The following is a 19,451-nucleotide window of genomic DNA, read 5'->3' on the forward strand; positions in this document are numbered from 1 at the left end:
GTTTACTGTTGCGCTAACAGTGGTGTGTGTGTGTGTGTGTGTGTGTGCGCGCGCGCGCGCACGCGTGCACGTGTGTGTGACCTGAATAGCAAGTGGTTTCCTCTCCATTAACACCAGATCCGCCTGCTTTCAATCAGACGTTGAAAGCTTGTGCAAAGGCAAAGGCAAAGAACAAGAGTTACCTAGCCTTTTACCTGTTTGATTTTATTGTGAAAACTGTAGCCGCATCATAAAAACACTAATTACATGGAGGGAAAAGTGGGTGGGGAACGTGTGTAGGAATTCCTACAAGAATGCGCAGTGTCTGTTTGAAGGTGGGGGTATTTGAGCAGACTTTTAATGTTTCTCTATTTTCTTATTTTCAGTAGCTTTTATAAATGAAAACATTGCTTTTGAAAAGCAGTACTTGCCCTAAATATAACTAAAAATCTATACCTTCAGTGGAAAGGGGCAGGGGCGTGTGAAAAGCATCCGTCTGCGCTTCAGGTCCCAAACACCTATGGTCACACCCCGCTGTGTGTCACGCAGGGACAGACACGATGGCATCGTCTCCTATCAGGTCCCACGCAGGTGGGCCTGCTGAGGCTGAGTGTGCATTTTTCATGCTGAGAATTGCATAACCTTGCATTTATAGACGAGTTTCTTCCTCTTTCTGTCTCTCCACTTTATCCTACGCATATCTCTGCAATCTGACACAGAACTGGAAGGTGTTGCAGCCAGCACCGGTATATTCTGCCCCTCCCTGCTCCACCCTGATATGACCTGTGCCCCACCCCCCACATGCCACCAGGAGGCTCCGTCCGTCCCGTGCAGCCTTGGACAGAGGCCTCAGCTGCTTGTGGCCTCCGGCCTTCTCTCCAGATGCTGGTTTTAGCCCAGTGAGCACAGTTCACCGGGTTCCGGGTCCCAGCCTCAAGTCCTACTGAAGGCCCTGGTAAGCTGCAGGCAGGGCCATCCCATCGCCCACCGCCCAGCGTCCTGCCCCTGTGCTCCTGCCCAGCCCCTCACGGCGCCTGCGCTCCAAGTCGGCAGGTTCATGCGTTTTCCAGTCCATTTCAACTTTCTGCCACCAGACAGTTACCGCCTCTAGAATATCCATCATGCCCAAGAGTGGGAAGGGCCTCCTACCTTGGCACTCGGGGGGTGCAGCGCTCCAGGTCCCGGTGGCCAGGCACCGGAGCTCAGGTGCCCCGACCAGGAGGAAGCCTTCAGCACAGGCGAAACTGCAAGAGGACTGGTACCTCGAGGCGCCAAAGGGGTGGACACACTTCACCCGGGCCTGGTCTGGAGCCGGAAGATCCTGGCACTGCAGAGCTAAGGGTGAGGAAGGGACGGAGTGAGGGACTGAAATGGCAGTACACAAGTTCCCGTCGCTCCCCGCCCCTTAGCCCACGTTCCTGCCAAGAACAGGGGCCTCTGAATGGAGCGCACTTAACCTGGGGAGTGAGAAAGTGCCCTTTCATCGCGAGGGGGCTGAGGAGGAGGCAGGGCCATTGTGAACCGGTTGAGCAATATGAATCCATACGTTTCAGAATATCTTACCTTTGGACCCAAGAATCTATGCTAAGTATGCAATCAACACGCACATCGAAACCTCAGTTCATAGATTGTTTTAGCATGGCATTAGCTATAAGAGCAAAATATTGGAAACAAAAAGATAAATGCCACTGATCAGAGGCTGAAAATGAATGATGGTGTGTCTGTGGGAGGAACATGGAGGCTCACCACAAAGGGTGTATTTCCCCTTGAACAGAGACGGGAGGTGCCTGACGCTGTGATGTTAAGTGAAGAAGCAGAGTATAAGTTGCATGCCCTCTGCACCGTGGTCTCAGTCATATGACGCAGACGGTCAGACGGAGAGAACACGTGGACGCTGCAGAGGCTATGTCTCGCCTTTACAGCCGGGACAATCACTTAACGACCTCAGGGAGTTAGACTAGCGTGCTCCCTGGATGTCACCTGGGTGTTTTTGGTAGTGGCAGCCATAGCAGTGGCAGCAGCCGTCATGGGCAGTAGTAATGCCATTACGCTCTGCACCAGACGCAGACCGGACTGTCGCGGCAGCAAACACTGGGCGCTCATCGGGGGTCTGAGACACCTCTCGGAGGCGTGAGAGAATAAATACGCAGCTGTCTCTTCTGGATGGTTTCCGCCTGGAGACAGGAGTGGCTCCCGCAATCACTAAGACAGGAGCGCGTCCAGGGCTCCCGTGTCTTTGCCTGTAATGCACCCCATGACTCTCCTGCGCCCCCATCACGGTGCACGGCCATCTCCCCCTATCCCCCCACGGCCTCTTTTTCTTTCAATTTTCTCCTGTGGTAAAATACACATAAAATAAAATTTACCCTTTACCACGTAACCATTTTTAAGTGTGCGGCTCAGCGGTATTGAGCACATTCCTGCAGACCATAACCACCACCATCTCCTCAACAATTTTCGTCCTCGTGAACTGAAACTCCACACCCGTCACGTAGTAACTGCCCACGGCCCCTTCACCCTGCCCCTGGCAATGGCCACTTTGCCTTGTGTCCACGACTCTGACTGCTCTATGACCTCGTACAAGTGGACGCATGCATATTTGTCCTCCTGTGGTCAGCTTCTCTCACTCAGCACAATGTCCTTGAGGTTTGTTCACGGTGTAGCACATGTCAGAATTTTCTCCTTTTGAAGGCTGAATAATATTCCATTGCATGTTTATGCCACATTTTGTTTATCTATTCATCTGCTGATGGGCACGTGGGTGGCTTCCACATTCTAACTATTATGAATAATGTGCTATGGACATAGGTATGCAAATTTCTTTTTAAGACACTGATTTCAAACCACTGCCTATTTCTAAGTCAGACTCAACAATTGACATAAATTGCCCAGAGTTCCCAGCACCCACCTTTGTAAAGCTCTCAGCAGCTTTAAGCTTGCTTTACACACACTAATTCACGACCACTGCTGAGACAGGTAGGCCAGGCAGAGAGCAGCACCCCCATGTTACTGAAGATGCTGAGCCTCAGAGAGACCAAAGCTTGTTGGCAGGAAATGACTGAACTAGACTGAATGTTTCATTATTCTTCTGCTGTCCCATGTCCTTCCTCAGGCACCATCCCTGTCTCCCAGCTTCGTCTCCTTCACGCCCACCCACCCACACATGTCAATCAATGCAGCCCAACCTTTCTTACAATATGCGGTGATGACCAAACCCCGAGACTGGCTTTGCTCCCATTTCCTCCCTAGGGTCCAGCACAGAGGGCTCGGCACCTGGTAGGTTCTTTGCGACTGTCTGATGAATAAATGAATGACAGTGCAGATGCTAAATGCAGATGGTGATGCCTTTAAGAGGCTGAGGGACACAGAGGGATGCTGCGATGTCTCCGTACCTTGACAGAGCGGGGCGGGCGCCGTCCACTGTCCCGCGTCGGCACACCGGACTGTGTCCGCTCCGTGCAGCTCGAACCCCTCGGCACAGCGGAAGCGGCAGGTGGCGTTGTACAGCAATGCCCTCGAGGACGGAGAGCAGTCCACGCTTCCGTGGGCGGGGCGCTCCGGGGGCTCGCACGCGATGGCTGAAGGGAGAGCGTTAGGTCTGAAGCTGGCCATGGATGGTTTTTCTCAGAGGAGCCCTCCAGAGATGCTGCATCTTTCCACCCATGTTGTCAGGATGTTCAGAAGCTCAATCCTCACTTTCCAAAGGGAACCTGCCCAGAACACCTGCCTGGCCTCCTTGCCTGGGCCACTCACCTGCCCTTCAGGTCTCAGCCGAGACCTCACTTCCCTTAAGAACCTCCCTGCCCACCACTGGGACAGGAGCTGCTCCCACAGCCCCGGTCCTGCTGTTCGCGCAGGACTGTTACCCTGCCCCTCGGAGCGCGGCCCCCTGAGGCCGGAGTCTGTCCTTCATAGTGTAGCTCAGAGCCTGGCAGTGTGGGTGCATCAAGGGTGCCCTTGAAATATTTGCTGGCGTTGCTTGTGGAAGAGGAAACAGAGCAGGCTGGACTTTTAGGGAAAAGCTGGGGTGCACAGCTTACTGCTGACTCTATTATCCAGCCCCGTAAAGGGGTCCTGAGGGGGCTTTGCCTCCGGACACAGTAAGCCGTCCTATCAGACCTCAGCCTCCGAGTGCAGCCCGCCGAGTTCCTGAGCGCAGTTAACCCGGAGACCTGGGATCTGAGAGACTGGCTTCCTCGCGCCCTTCCTGCCTCAGGCGGTTTCATCTCCAGCTGGTCCTGCGTGCCTGGGTCTTTTTCAGAGTAAAGCCCACCCTCACCTGGGCTTGGACTTCCGGTCGTCACAGAATTGTCTCCTCAGGTGGCGAGTGTGCATCTGCCTCCCCAAGCGGCAGGCAGGGAGGGGACTGGGGGCTTAGAGGGCACTTTCAGTAGCTGTGTGGAAAGAGCCAGACACCCTAATTTTCCCTTTTTTTTTTATTTTAGAGAAGCAAATCAAAATTATCAGATTAATAATACTCATCCCCTAAGTCCTCCTTATTGTACTCTGTCCACTTGGCCGTTAACAACGGGAGACAGGGCCCTGTGTAGTGATTTGTCTGAGAACCCAGACTTCAGTTGATTATCTCACTGGACAGACACAAGCCATGAAAATCATGGTTGACGGGTGACAGCACCAGCCAGAGCCCCACATCCACTGCGGGCCCTCGCTCTTTACCGGGCTGTGCGGTGGACAAAGCTCCTCCTCCCCTCGAAGTTCCCGGTGTCCGTGAGGATGGGAGGAATGGGGTCCACGCACCTACGCACTGTGGGGGCTTATTCATCCAGGTTCCCGAGGCCAAGCACTCCAGCTCGCGGGGCCCGTCCAGCGTGTAGCCTTCGGCGCAGTGGAAGCTGCACCGGGAGGTGAACGAGAAGCTGCCGAGGGGGTGGCTGCAGTCCATGAGCACACGCGGAGGGAGCTCCAGGCCCCCGCACTCCCTCACTGTGGGGACAAAAGTCCAGGTTTCCATCACAGGCTAACGACAAGGCCAGGCTTGCTGAGAGCCGGAGCTGTTTGCACAACCCTCTAACCCTGTCCCCCGGCTCCTCGCCCAGCCTGGTGCTCCTCTGTGTGGGCTGCATCTCGGGAAATACTCACTCTTCACTCTTCACCTTCGTCTTGCTTCCCTTTTACCTTTTGAGATTTTATGACAAACTAGAGGCCTGGTCCACGAATTCGTGCACCACTGGGGTCCCTCGACCTGGCCTGAGGGATTGGGCTGAAACCAGCTCTCTGAGATCCCCCGAGGGGTCCCAGATTGCTAGAGGGCACAGGCCAGGCTGAGGGACCTGGTGCACGATCAGGGCAGGGAGAGATGCGAGAGGTTGGCCAGCCAGGGAGGGACCCCGGGAGTGCTCTAGGGTGTGTCCAGCTCAGTCCCGATCAGCTGGACCCCAGTAGCAAGCTAACCTACATGTTGAAGTGTCTGCCCCCTGGTGGTCAGTGCACATCATAGCGAGTGGTTGAGCGGCCTTGGGATGTCATTAGCATATTATGCTTTGATTGGTTGAACAGCTAACTGGACAACTGAACACTTGGCATATTAGGCTTTTATTATATAGGATGTTCTCCCTATGGATGCAGTGTTTTTAACCCAGAGTGTGTGTCTCGGGCAGCCTGAGTCAGGTGGAAGGACAGGTGGTAGAGAAAGCACAAGCCCAGGACCCCAATGTGGGTAAAACGGGGCCTCACCGTATTCACACTCTGGTCCGTAGAACCCGGGGTGGCAGGAGCAGGTGTAGTTCCCGATGGTCTCCACGCACTCCCCCTGCTGGCTGCAGGACGCGTCCTGGCAGGAGGCTGCAGGGACAGAGGGGTCAGAGTGTGGAGAAAAGCGGGATCTTTGTTCCAGGCCACAGCCTCTCAGGTGAGACTGCGCTGGCCATGCCACGGCCCCGGGAGGGAGAGCAGCCACGTGGCTCCAGCACAGGCTGCATTTCCGGTGGACACAGAGCAACAAAGGGAGCCACAGAGAGAAGGGCAGACAGAAGCTCCTCCGTGTGCTACCAGCAGCTTGTGGCTTCCCAGACAGCGGCACTCAGAGTGCCGTGTTCATCCGGAACCTCTGACAGACGTCAGGCACGGAGGCTGGGAACCACGTGGAGTCACACGTATGACCTCAGTCCTGGCTCTGCTGCCTACCGGTGACCTTCCTGTGACCTCAGGCAAGTTCCTGCACGGAGCCCAACCTGCCCATCTCTTCCACCTTTTGCCCACTTCAAATCTCTGCCCAGTACCACGGGGTGAAGGAGCTGAGGAGCCACGGGGGGCGTCCCAGCCCTGCTCTGGGTAAAGGGCAGACAGTTTTACGAGCAGCTGTTCTGCAGGTCTAACAGGCCGGGAATGGGCTCTGCAGAGCTGCTGACCCCACGGCCTCCTCACTGAGTCTGCACCCTGGGTGGCGGACGGAGAAGGGCCTGCGTGGCCTTCCTGCAGGAGGCTCTGCGAGGGGTGTGCCCTGCGGTAGGCGGAGGGTTACTGGTATAACTGATGCCACCAGAGTGCTGAGAATGTTTTCATTCCTGTTTTTATTGACGAGGTCATCGCTGGGCAAGGTCTGTGGCTGACTGTGTTCTGGTGGAATTTGCTGTGCACTAAGCCCTGGCCACACGTTGGTCCACTTTGGGCTCCTTCCACAGGAGGAAACCCATAGGTCGCATCGAGGACTGTGCGAGGTGATCTCTATGTTTCCGCTCGACTCTGAGATGCTCTAAGTCAGGAGCCATGCAAAGTTCTGCAGGAGTTCCCATGACAACCGGAGAGTTTGGTGACGCAGCACTGAGGCACTGGAAAGGGTTCAAAGTGAAGAGCAGGTGCAGGAGGCAGCAGTAGCTGGTAGAGGAGGCGTGATCCTCGCCCTCCCTCCTGCTAACCGGGACCTCGCAGGAGCAATGCCTGCAGCCCAGTGCTCACAGAGCGCACCGCTTTGCTCTGACTGTGGCTCCCCAGGCTCTCCGAGCTCTAGGGATGAGAAAACAGCCACGGTTCTGTATCTACTCCACTCCGGGGTTCCACCCGGTTAGTAACTTCTCTCCTCCTTGGGAACCCCAGGAAAGACATTAATGACAATTCAATGAATCAATCTTTTTTTGCAAGCCTGTTCTGAGGTCTGACAAATCCTGACATTTATGGAATTATTCAAACGTAATTTCTTGTTGCCGTATACATATCTGTTCCTCATCTACCTCCTACAGGGAGCTGATGGTTCCCTATACCCTTTTCACTGTGATGGCAAAATGCCCGCCCGTGGTAGCGGAGATGGAAGCCAACTGCACTCGGGTGAAATGGTGCCAGTCAGTGATGCCCACCAGTGTTGCAGGGCACAGGGGTGGCAACACTCATGCCAGTAATTTTCAATCACTTTCCAGTCCTGTAATTGTCTGCACCCTTTACTGGAAAAGACGGCCTTGCAGACTCAGTTGGGAGGGGAGTGAGAGCCATGGCATATCGGAACATCTAGTGGCAGCCGCGGGCGGGGATCTCTGGGGACAGGTAAGCCCCCTGACAGCAGGGAGCAGACTGGGAGAGCAGGTGCATGAGGAATATTCTGCAATGTCCATCCTGGCCTTTGAAGACTAGCTCACCAGCTAATGAATTTATTTAATAACAAATAAATTATTTATAAAATGGGACCTGACTACATGACAATGCAGATGGATACATTTTCCCTCAGCTAGGAGGCTTGGGTGAGGAGAGGGAGAAAGTGGAGGGAATGCTCTAGGCCAGCCGTGGGCAAACTACGGCCCGCGGGCCGGATCCGGCTGTTCTATCCGGTTCTCTTGCTCTCCCCTCCGCTCCTTTACTTTGAATTTATATTAGTTCACACAAACACTCCATCCATGCTTTGTTCCGGCCCTCCGGTCCAGTTTAAGAACCCATTGTGGCCCTCAAGTCAAAAAGTTTGCCCACCCCTGCTCTAGACTGTGTATTCTGTTCCTATTGTTGAGGGCTTCTAGGGGGAGGTGTTTATAATCTAAAGAAATGAGAAATATTCAGCACTATGTGGCATCTGTAAGATGGCTTATTAAGGGAGGAGCTTCAGCATGCCCAGGGCTCTCCTGCTCCGGGCAGTGGGCTCCAGGGCAGGAGGGGCCCCTCCAGAGGGCAGCCACCCCAGAAAGATGGAGCCAGTCCTGGCACTGAGCACATAGATCGGGAAAGACCAGGCTTTGGTGCATGTCTGCTTAGCCGGGAAGTGGGAGAGTGAGGACCAAATATGCTCCCAGGATCTCACCTTCAGTCACCTCTTTCCTGGCCTCCCCACCCACCAAAGCCCACCGGCCTGAAGATATGCTGTCATTGAGGGGAACCAATAAAGCGCCTGTCACCTTGGTCATGTTCTCAGATCGTCTCGTGAGAATGCAGGACAGAGTTGGCGCCTATGTGGCGAAAACGACAGCCCTGAAGTCAGCACGAGTTTCAAGCCGGCTCCAGCATCGGGGGGCTTAGAACCTGGGGCAGGTCCCTTCATGGCTCCAGGACGTTCCTCGTCAGCCAACAAGAGGAATGGGGGGATGCACTGAAGAGTCTCGTGAGGACTAAATGCCACCGACAGGAAATGGCCTCATGGCACGTGAGCTAATAACCACGCCGGAACATACAGATGTCCAGCGGGGTCTCTAGGGGCAGGGCCGAGTTCCCTCTCAGTTTACACTCTCTCTTCCGCTAGGACCCGGCATGCAAAAGCTCTGGGCCTGCGTTGTAGACACTGCAGCTTCCTGGGCGCCTGGTCCAGCAGCTACACAATGAGAAGGGTGGGCCGGATGAGAGTCAAACTCCCTTCTGGTTTCAAAAGTCCAGTTCTCTCTCATCCGGGTCTTCTATTCTCCCAGGTGCTCGGTGATGCTGCTTGATGGGCAGTCTACTCTGTGTCACGTCCCTGACTCTGACTCCATGGTACCGACCCGGTGGCTGTAGCCGCGAACCAGGGAAGGCATTTTTGTTAAACAGACAGATTCGGAGCAGAGACCTACCTGTGTAGCACAGCGGCCGCTTCCTCCTCAGGCACGGCTCGTCATTCCACCTGCCGGGGGCCGACGGGCTCTTGATGTAAATCTCCACGCAGTCCTGGTTGTTCTTCTTGTTGTTGGGCTCGTGGTCGGCCCAGTTCTCAGCCTCCTCGGTGAGCGTCTTATTGGTCCCCACCCAGGTCCATTTGTTATTGATCTTGCGGATCCCAATCCAGTAGTAATGGCTGTAGTAAGGAATGACGTCATTGAGGTAAGCAATTTCATCTTTATTCTGGATGGCCACTAGATCGGTGAAAAACTTCCGGCAGAATTCCCGGGAGGCATCCCACGGGAGGGCCTTTCTGCTGATATGATAGGTCCACGCTGCCACTTCTGTCTGGTTCATCAGTTCTACGGGAAGGAGAGGGAGTGCCTGTTAGTCAGCGTTTCCAGCCGCAGGGGCGTGAGCATGAGCACAGTTCCGTGGAGCTGGATGAGTTTCTGACCAGAGGACCAGGGCCCCGAACATGACTCTTTATGTCTAATCTGGTTGTTTTAGGGAAAGAGTGGGTTCCGTCTTTCACTTCAAAGTGAGCATGAAGCCACAATAGGAAAATGCCCTCTTGGGGTCATAAGATACCAGAATCGGAAGGGACCTTAGAAGTCATCTAATCGCCTCCTTTTGTAAGTGGAGGGGGCATGGCAAGACTTTTGCCAAGTTTACATTAAATGACACTTGAAAGGTCTGGGTGACAGCCTCAGATCTACAGGTCCCAGCTGTTCTCATGGAAACTAAGATGCGTCAGGCCCCGGAGCCGGCCTGCTGGCCCCGCTCCTCACCCACCACATTTCTTTCTGAGCCAAACAGAACTCCCGCTTCCAGGCCTCGGCACCTGCTGTGCCTGCTGCCCGGGTTGCCGTCCACCTGTGCCTGCTCCACTCTCCCTCGGGCTTCCTGGGACCCCCAGGTAGGCGTGGTGCTTGTCCCTCCGGCCCCCCTGCCTCCACGCCGCCTCCGCCTCCCTGTTGCTGTGTGTTGTAGTGTCTGTTTCTATGACCCGGTCCACACCTGTGGAATGTGAATCCGGATGGGCTCTCTTTTGAGCTCTGGCTCCTTTACAGCAAGCTTAGAGCTTGGGCCTTCACAGGCTCAATAAGTACTTGCTGTGAAGCCCACAGGCTGGGGCAGCGGCAGGTTAGACAGCAGACCTGGCTTGCAGTCCTACACTCATTCCACTGCTCGCGGCTGTTTCTCTTTGATAAATTACTTCCTCCATCTCTGCTTACTCACTTGTCAAATTTTAAAACAGGCCTTTGAAAGAATTCTTGGTGATGTGAAATGAAATAAAGAATGTGCCCTTCAAGCGTGTGAAGGTGCAGTGTTATCACAGCCAGTGGAGCGCAGCGAGCAGAGGCCGTTCCCGTGCGGAGAGGTGGACCATCAGCAATCAGGCCTGGAAACGGCTCCCTTTCCTGTTTATAAAGTCTTCTTCCTCCTCAACCTCCCCTGCTGCCCGCGGGAGGCTCTTAGAGCCCCTCCCTCCCTGACACCTTTGCTGATTGTTTTGCCATAAGACTTCGTTCTGCGATTGCCAGGGCTGTGTTATGACTTCCACCAGCTCCAGGGAATTTGCCTTTGTGGGCCCCTTCTTCCATAGTGTTTATTAAAAACTGTATTTGAGCCCAGCTGGCATGGCTCAGTGGTTGAGCATGGCTCTATGAACCAGCAGGTCACGGTTTGATTCCAGGTCAGGGCACATGACCGGGTTGCAGGCTCGATCCCTAATGGGGGGTGTGCAGGAGGCAGCTGATCAATGATTCTCTCTCATCATTGATGTTTCTATCTCTCTCTCCCTCTTCCTTCCTCTCTGAAATCAATTAAAAAAAATATTTTAAAACAAACAAAAAAAACCCCTATATTTTACAACTGCATTGGCATAAAGATGAATCTATTAATATTGTATCCTATAAACTTTTTCTTTGACCTACTAGTAGAAGGAAATATTTTTTAAAGAAATTGTGTGTCGGTCAGAGTAACGTGGGCCTGGGCCTACTGTGCTGATGGATGGGGAACTTGGTCCTTGCCGAGCAGTGGGATGGTGGTGGGTGCATTTTTCCTTCCAGGAATCTGGGCTTGGACAGCTCCCCATCCTCACCACAACTGGCTTCCATCCCTAATTTCTCCCACTCGGAGAAGGTACCCTAACCACTCGGGGCCACGTGCAGGGTTAGCAGAAAGGTTACCAGAGAGCAGGACACTGAGGCGGAGGAGCTGAGCGGCTATGAAGACCACACCCCGAGACCTCCAGTTCCAGGTGGCCCTCGGGCAGCGAGCCTGAAACAAAAAGAGAAAGCATCCTCTCAGTGCGCGTGTGCACTCCCGTTCAGAGCGGTTATGCTGGGTTCCCGTCCTGCCCGTCTCCACTAAGGAGGTGGTCAAGCCCTCTCCCCACTTCCTGTTTCTCTCTACTCTGCATCTGAGTCCCACCCTGGCTGGACTCCACACCAACGCCGTGTCGCTTTTCCCTTCATTCAAAGCAAATGTATTGAGTAACTATTTCGTGCTATTTATATTTTTCTTTGATAATACATTTTGTAATGTGATTGTAAAGAAAACACTGTCATTATTATTTTGCAATAATCTCCCTTTAGGAACTGGTATGCCGCACCCAGGGATAATGGGAAGTCACATGAAAAGTGTCTGATCCACACCGTGGGCTGTGAGCACCATGGTGCTGGGCTGGGCTGTGGCTTATAGGTCCACGTTTGGCCTTCCTGCGTGGCCATTTCAGCATGCATCTACAATACCATCCAGTGCTTAACAGACATGCATGCGTACATTATATTTCTACCCGTTTGTATCGCCCTGCCCTTGGATCTATAGCCGGTATCATTTTCCATGAGCTCCCTTCTGTTGGGATCTCATCAAACACATTGACATTTTTAAAAATCTTTGTAGATAAGTCAGTTGTAGAAATGCTCCTCTTGCCCAGCTCCATCGTGTTGCACATGAAAACATTAAAGATTGGAGAGTCTAACACAATGGATTCGAAATGACAGCAGCAGAGCCTGACTTTGAAACGAGAGCTTGACCACTTCACTCTTTTACCTTCATGCACCTCCAGCCTCCACATTCATGCTGTGCTGTGGTAGATGACAGAGCATGTGACGGGCCAAGCCTCGCTGCTACCTGGGTGCCCCTCAACCCACCGCAACACACCCACCAACGTAAACACCGTGTATGCACTTGCTTAGCATTGAAGCTGTATCGCTCCTCCAGCCAGACTGCCACCTAAAACCCTCCTGTGTAGAAATTCTGAACTGCAGAGCCCATGGTCCAGTGATGGGTGTTGCAGGGTGTATGGTGTGTGTGTGTGTGTGTGTGTGTGTGTGTGTGTGTGTGTCACACGCACTGTTGACCACAGTCTGACTAGATAGTGGGGCAGACATAACTCAGATCAGGGCGAGTCTCACAGGTGGTGGGGTTATGGTCGTATAAGAAGCCTGGCACTTTTCCATCTTGGAGTTCCTGAATATTGGCTTTGGGACCAGGGAGGGAAGACCGGGAATCTCCCCCTCGTCCAAACCTTTCACATCGATCCTATTGATTGTACCTTGTAACGAGATACCTGGCCATTCTCCAGATTTCCACTTCACCCCTATAGCACTGCTTCAGACACCACCCTTTCTCTCCTGGACCAGTACACTCATCTGCTAACTCCTTGCCTCTCCTCAAGATTGCCCGTCTCCCACCTTCCTCTAGTGTGCAGTCCGAATGGTATTCCTAAAGCAAACATCGGGTCACATTGCTTCACCACTTACAACCCACCAGCTGGCCCTGCTCCCTGAGCAGAGCATCCACTGTCAAGATGACACACCAGGACCCTTTAAGACAGGACCTCCCTTATTTGTCTAGTCCAGCATTTCTCCACTGGTGTGCTGCAAGGATTTTTAAAAGAGACAATACCTGGCTATTTAGTCAGGGCACTGCCTCTTTTCCCTTAGATTGTCAAATTAAAAAAATGACAACAGCCAACACTACAATAACTGTCCACTGTGCATGATTCAAAATTATACCTATTTTTGCCCTAGCTGGTTTGGCTCAGTGGACAGAGTGTCGGCCTGCAGACTGAAGGGTCCTAGGTTTGATTCTGGTCAAGGGCACATGCCCGGGTTTCGGGCTTGATCACCAGTGTGGGGTGTGTAGGAGGCAGCTGATCAGTGATTCTCTCTCATCATTGATGTTTCTATCTCTCTCCCCCTCTCCCTTCCTCTCTGAAATCAATAAAAATATATTTTTAAAAAAGATTTTTTTAAAATATATTTTTATTGATTTTTTACAGAGAGGAAGGAAGAGGGATAGAGAGTTAGAAACATCGATGAGAGAGGGACATCAATCAGCTGCCTCCTGCACATGCCATCCTGGGAATGTGCCCGCAACCAAGGTACATGCCCTTGACCAGAATCGAACCTGGGACCCTTCAGTCCGCAGGCCGACGCTCTATCCACTGAGCCAAACCAGTTAGGACTTAAAAATTTTTTTTAATTATACCTATTTTTTGTCATATTGGTGAAAAAAACATTTTTTTTTTTTGGTGTGCCTCAGAATTTCAGCAATTAGCTTATGTGTGCCAGGAGGTGAAAAAGGTGGAAAATCACTGGTCTAGTCTCAGCTCCTGATATTACCCCTCCATTGACCCCCCCCCACCCCCACCCCCGGCCAACAGATTCTGCAATGAAGTCACAACAAAACGTCGTGTAGTTTCCTGGATGTGCTGTGTGTTCTCTGCGTCCTCACGCCTAGAGCACCCCCTCCTCCCGTGTGTGCCTCCGCAGGTCCACACACCTCCCCCGAGGAGCTGCCCCACCACGCCCTTCCGCCCACACCAGGCAGCGCCCGCTCACTGCCCGCGCTCTTTCCCACTGCGCACTTCCATAACGGTTGGTTTATTAAGTGCTATGATGTGTCAGCCTTTGTTCAAGGCACTGGTGTTAAAATGATAAAAACAGACGTAATTCCTGTCCTTGTGGAATGTATGTCCTATTGAGGAAGACAGACAATGAAACAAACATCAGTAAATATACAACAGTGCTAAACGAGGAAACAGGAAAAGTAGAAGGCAGCTCTAAGTGACAGGGAGGGAGTGAAGGTGGGGTCATGTGACAGAGTCCCCAGTGGTCACGTTAGACAGGGAGGCCAGGGCCGGGGACGTGCAGCCAAGAACACATTGGCCAGAAGAAGCCAGCGGCAAGACGCAGGAGGAAGCGCGTTAAAGACAGAAGGAAAGTGATTGTGAAGGCTCTGGGTGGGCGCTAAGAGTGGAGAGTTCAGAAAACAAGAAGTCATCGGGGTGGCTGGCATGGAACCGGCAAGGGGGAGAAGGGTGTGAGATGAAGCTGGTGACGTTTCACCCTGGGAACCAAAATAGCAGGATGAGACTCCGTTCTAGTGCAATGATAAGCTGGAGGTGGGGGGGTTGGGGCTTCAGAGAGGCAGCGATGTGGCCCGGTTGCTGTTGAAATTGGAAGGGACCAGACCTTGTGAGTCTGAAATGACAGTGGCAGAAGGACTCCCACGGCCAGGGTTCTGGACAGAGAAGCATCCTGAACATCTGCATCTGACCATGGTGTGGGGGTGAAGGAGAAGCAGAAGGGTGCGCTGTAAAAGCATCAGGCTGCTGTGACAGTCCCGGGGAGAGTGACAGAGGCCTGGCTGGGGCTGGGCCAGCGGGAGTGCGAACGGGGAGCACAGGTGGCGGTCTGAGGAGGCAGGACTATACCGCTGGTTGGCAGCGTCCAGGTTTCACAGCCGATGGAATAGTATTTCCCTACATTTCTGGGCGGTGGTGGTGGTGCACGGATGTAAGCAGCCCCACATAAAAAATACAAAATGAAACACAGTGAAAAAAGAGGTCGCTAAGCTGAACAGAAAATTAGAACTAGGAACCGGAGGAAACCAGGACATCAACACTAGGAATTAAAGCATCTATTTCAATTAGACAACTGGTCACCATTACTCAGCATGAAATAGCGCCATTAAAAAGAAAGTAACATACTTAATTTTTTTAAAAAGTCTTTTGGCTAATGGCTGAGTTATCTCCCCACAAATATAAAGGATTGTTTTGTATTTGATGTCATAAAATTTCTGTTTTGCCTTTCTATCAGAGAAGTTAGACACCTTGAAGACAGCGGAGCGAGTGCCGTCTATGAAACTACCCTGTGCCCACCCTCTGGGCCAGGGGCAGGGAATCTTTTCTCTGCCAAGGGCCATATGGACATTTAGAACATCTCTCAAGGGCCATACAAAACTATCAACTTAAACATCAGCCTGCTATTTTTGGTCAAACATTTAACTACTCACCCCTAATGCCTTGGCAGGGCCAGACCCAATGATTTCACGGACTTTATAAGGGAGTCCATGAGCTGGCCCTTCCCCACCCCTGCTCTAAGGTGAGGTCCGGGGCCTTCTCTCAGCGCCGACGGTTACACAGTAAGACCTTGCGATCTCGGGGGGATCGATAAGCTCCCACTCGCAGACCTCTGAAGCTGGACATGCTAATAGCCAGCACCCAGCCCAGGAAAATATGAACCATTTAGTTGCATTTTGAAAAACAAGTAACGGAAGGAAGAGTAAGAACCAGATGCCACAGACCTAAGATAGTTAGAAGTATAAATGGAAGAGAATCCAGCCCGGCTGGGGTGGCTCAGTGGTTGAGCTTGTCTCATGCACCGAGGTCGTCAGTTCGATTCCTTGTCAGGACACAGGCCCCAGCTGTGGGCTCCATCTCCAGTAGGGGGCGGACAGGAGGCACCTGATGGATTTTTCCCAGCGGTGCTTCTATCTCTCTCTCCCTCTCCCTTCTCTCTCTAAAAAAATAATATATTTAACATATTTAATATATTTTATATTTAATATATTTTAAAAATGAATAAATGAAAAAGAATCCAGGCCTGCTCCTTAGCCCCTAGAACCTTGGCTAACATCAGCACCATTTTCCTGTACGTTTCCATCAAGAGCTCCACCTCCGAGCCCTACCGGCCTGAGAACGCCCCACTGCTAAACCTTAACCCTCTCCTCAGCTCCTAGGGGCTGACTGAAGCCACTCTCTGAACTTGAGCCAAATTACACGCAGGGTTTGAGGTTCCTGAATCCCTGAAAGTAAACGTGTTAAAGAGCACAGGGAGAGGTCTGCCTTTGTGACATTTAAAACAATTCCAGGGTGTGGGGCCCTGCACGTCATTGCAGATCCCCGTCTCAGCTGAGGATGCCACAAGGAGTTTCTGAGCATAAAGCGTGGATGGCGATAGGGTGGGGCTCTCAACCTGGGCCCCACATGGAGGCTGGGGACCCCTCCGTGGTTTTCCACAGAGCCTGGTGTTTCTGTGGATGTTTTCACTTTACCTGGGAAGAGGCCTTCTTTCATCCAATCTCAAAGAACACCAAGCCCCAATAGATTAGCTTCCCCTGAAACAGAGGAGGGTCCCGAAGGGAATAGAAGGAAGAGAGGGATGGCTGCTCATTCATTCAAGTTGGCCAATTCAGGAAGCCTAGGATATGCCAAAGATAAGACAAGAGTGACCCACGTGCTTATGTCATCGGGGTTCAGGCTCAGGCCAGGCTGAAACCCCTTCCTCTTCTCTTCATCGTTCTCTACCCGTCTCCTGACACAGAGTCCTCGGTACACGAATCACCAAAGTGTCCTCGTTACAGGAATCACCAAAGCGTCTTCGTTACAGGAATTAGCAAAGCGCACGCACTACGGTTGCAGCAGGGAGGTGGGTGAATCAGGTACGAGGCGTCCCCGAGGAAGAGGCTGTGCCCTGGGACGGTGGGAGGTGCTCCTGGTGATCTGGGGTAGAAGCCCCCTGTGCCTTGTCTAGGCTAATGTTAATGAGTTAAGGCCTTTCTCCTCGGAGCTTCCCTGGACCCAAGCCTCACGAAACCCAGGCATTTTCTCTTTCTCCTAACAATGATGGGGAACCTTTACTTATCGGTAGCTACGGGCCAGGCTCAGAGCGACTTGCTTTCAGCGTAATCTCATTTCATCCCCATAAGGACACGATAGAGCAGAATACTATTTAATCATTTCACAGATGAGGAAACTGAGTCACTGGCAGGACTGAGACTTAGGGCAGCAATGGAGACCATGTGGACTCCCCACCAGTCCCAGCAGACGCCTGGGGCTCAGAGAAAGAAACAGGAGGCAGGGGATGGAAACCCATCGGCCGTAGGCGTGCCCCAGGCACGTGTTCAGCCTCGCGTTCAACCCAGAGAGGAGAGCATCCCTGGAGAAGGGCCCGGGATGGAGAAGGGCCCAAGGGAGTGCCTGTGAGCCCTCCTGGACGCCAGAGGCCAGGAGCCCAGGGGCAGACAGGGCCACGCCTAATGGTGCCACCTTCGGTGAAACCCCAGCCTCACGGGAACCTGGAAATCACCTCCGCTCCCGAGGGTGCTGGAGGGTGGGGCAGGCCACGCCGGGCTTTGAACCGCTCACAAGTTCTGAGGGCTAGTCCACAGAGAGCCGCGGGACTGCTGCTGCTCCTCATTTCCTGAACTGGTACCTGTCCGACTCAGCCCCGAACCCCTGCAACTCACCCACTGCCGGCAGGAGAGAGACGCGGACTTACCATCTCCTCTGCACCCGGGCTGGTTCTGCTGTCTGCCCAGCCCAGTCGCCTCCTGTTCTTATAGTCTCGCTGCCTGCCCTCAGTGTCAGCTGTTTAGAACAGCAACTTCCTACTCACTTGCCAGAAATCCACCACAGCCCTTCCCACGGAGTGAGAGCTGATAATCCAGGAGCAGTGCTGGCGGCTGGCAGAGCAGTGGCCGAGGGGCGGGGGGTCCCACTTCCACGGGGGATGCTCTGGAGACAGGCAGGTGTGACTCACTGCCGGGCATCCCCGCTGAGCAGGCAGGGAGAGCGCCCACACCCAGGTCAGGTCCCCTTTGATGATGACATGAGCCCCGCCGTAAGGTCACTTGTTTGGAAAGCAAGCTTTATCTTGACTGTAAAGGCTAAGTGTCCATTTTCCACTTATTGTGAGGTCCTGGCGCTGCCTTCTCTTCCAGCAGCCTTCTGGGGAGGGAGCAAAAACAGCAGCGCAATGACTGGGGAGGAACGGAAAGGGCCACGGAGGGATTTCTGGCCACAGTGGGCAGGGGAGATTCTTGGAAACAGTTTTCAAATGAAATCTGAAACAGACATGGGGCCCTGGCCTGTTTGGCCCAGTGGGTAGAGTGTCGGCCTGTGGACTGAAGGGTCCCGGGTTCGATTCCAGTCAAGGCCATGTACCTCATTGCAGGGTCCTCCTTGGCCCAGGACCTGGTCGGGGCTTGTGCAGGAGGCAACCAGTCGATGTGTCTCTCTCCCTTGGATGTTTCTGTCTGTCTTTCCCTCTCTTTTCCGTTCTCCCAAAAATCAATGGGAAAATAGCCTGTGGTGAGGATTTAAAAAAAACAACAGAGACATGGGTCATTATTAGGAAGGAACTTCTGCCTCTTAAATCAGAAAAGACGTAAACGTGGAAGGGTCGGCGCATGGGAGTAGAAGGCGTGTAGTGCAGCGTGAGATGGGCACTGTGACCACACTGCCCAGGCTGAGTGTGCCCTCTTCCCTGGCCGAGTGTGCCTCCTCCCTGCTGAGTGTGCCTCCTCCCTGCTGAGTGTGCCTCCTCCCTGGCCGAGTGTGCCTCCTCCTGGCCGAGTGTGCCTCCTCCCTGATGAGTGTGCCTCCTCCCTCCTGAGTGTGTCCATCCCTGCTGAGTGTGCCTCCTCCCTCCTGAGTGTGCCTCCTCCCGGCTGAGTGTGCCTCCTCCCTGATGAGTGCGCCTCCTCCCTCCTGAGTGTGCCTCCTCCCTGCTGAGTGTGCCTCCTCCCTCCTGAGTGTGCCTCCTCCCTGCTGAGTGTGCCTCCTCCCTGCTGAGTGTGTCTCCTCCCTCCTGAGTGTGTCCATCCCTGCTGAGTGTGCCTCCTCCCTCCTGAGTGTGCCTCCTCCCTGCTGAGTGTGCCTCCTCCCTGCTGAGTGTGCCTCCTCCCTCCTGAGTGTGCCTCCTCCCTCCTGAGTGTGCCTCCTCCCTCCTGAGTGTGCCTCCTCCCTCCTGAGTGTGCCTCCTCCCTGCTGAGTGTGCCTCCTCCCTCCTGAGTGTGCCTCCTCCCTGACTGAGTGTGCCTCCTCCCTCCTGAGTGTGCCTCCTCCCTCCTGAGTGTGCCTCCTCCCGGCTGAGTGTGCCTCCTCCCTGATGAGTGCGCCTCCTCCCTCCTGAGTGTGCCTCCTCCCTGCTGAGTGTGCCTCCTCCCTCCTGAGTGTGCCTCCTCCCTGCTGAGTGTGCCTCCTCCCTGCTGAGTGTGTCTCCTCCCTCCTGAGTGTGTCCATCCCTGCTGAGTGTGCCTCCTCCCTCCTGAGTGTGCCTCCTCCCTGCTGAGTGTGCCTCCTCCCTGCTGAGTGTGCCTCCTCCCTCCTGAGTGTGCCTCCTCCCTCCTGAGTGTGCCTCCTCCCTCCTGAGTGTGCCTCCTCCCTCCTG

The 19,451-nt window shown here is 53.5% G+C and overlaps 1 protein-coding gene across 1 annotated transcript in view; it reads right to left on the bottom strand.

Moving 5' to 3' along the window:
• The window catches only part of SELP (selectin P), a 31,294-nt gene extending 13,655 nt beyond the window's left edge, over nt 1-17,639 (bottom strand). The window contains exons 1-7 of the mRNA XM_080649065.1: nt 17,559-17,639; nt 11,175-11,265; nt 8,955-9,341; nt 5,674-5,781; nt 4,738-4,923; nt 3,372-3,557; nt 1,129-1,314 (exon numbers count right to left, since the gene is read on the bottom strand). Coding sequence (XP_080505191.1) covers nt 1,129-1,314; nt 3,372-3,557; nt 4,738-4,923; nt 5,674-5,781; nt 8,955-9,341; nt 11,175-11,265; nt 17,559-17,561 — 1,147 coding nt within the window. The 5' untranslated portion in view covers nt 17,562-17,639. The remainder of the gene's footprint in view (nt 1-1,128; nt 1,315-3,371; nt 3,558-4,737; nt 4,924-5,673; nt 5,782-8,954; nt 9,342-11,174; nt 11,266-17,558) is intronic.
• Between the last annotated feature and the right edge of the window lie 1,812 nt (nt 17,640-19,451).

This window comes from Plecotus auritus (assembly GCF_963455305.1).
Source record: "Plecotus auritus genome assembly, chromosome: 12".
Classification (NCBI taxonomy): Eukaryota; Metazoa; Chordata; class Mammalia; order Chiroptera; family Vespertilionidae; genus Plecotus; species Plecotus auritus.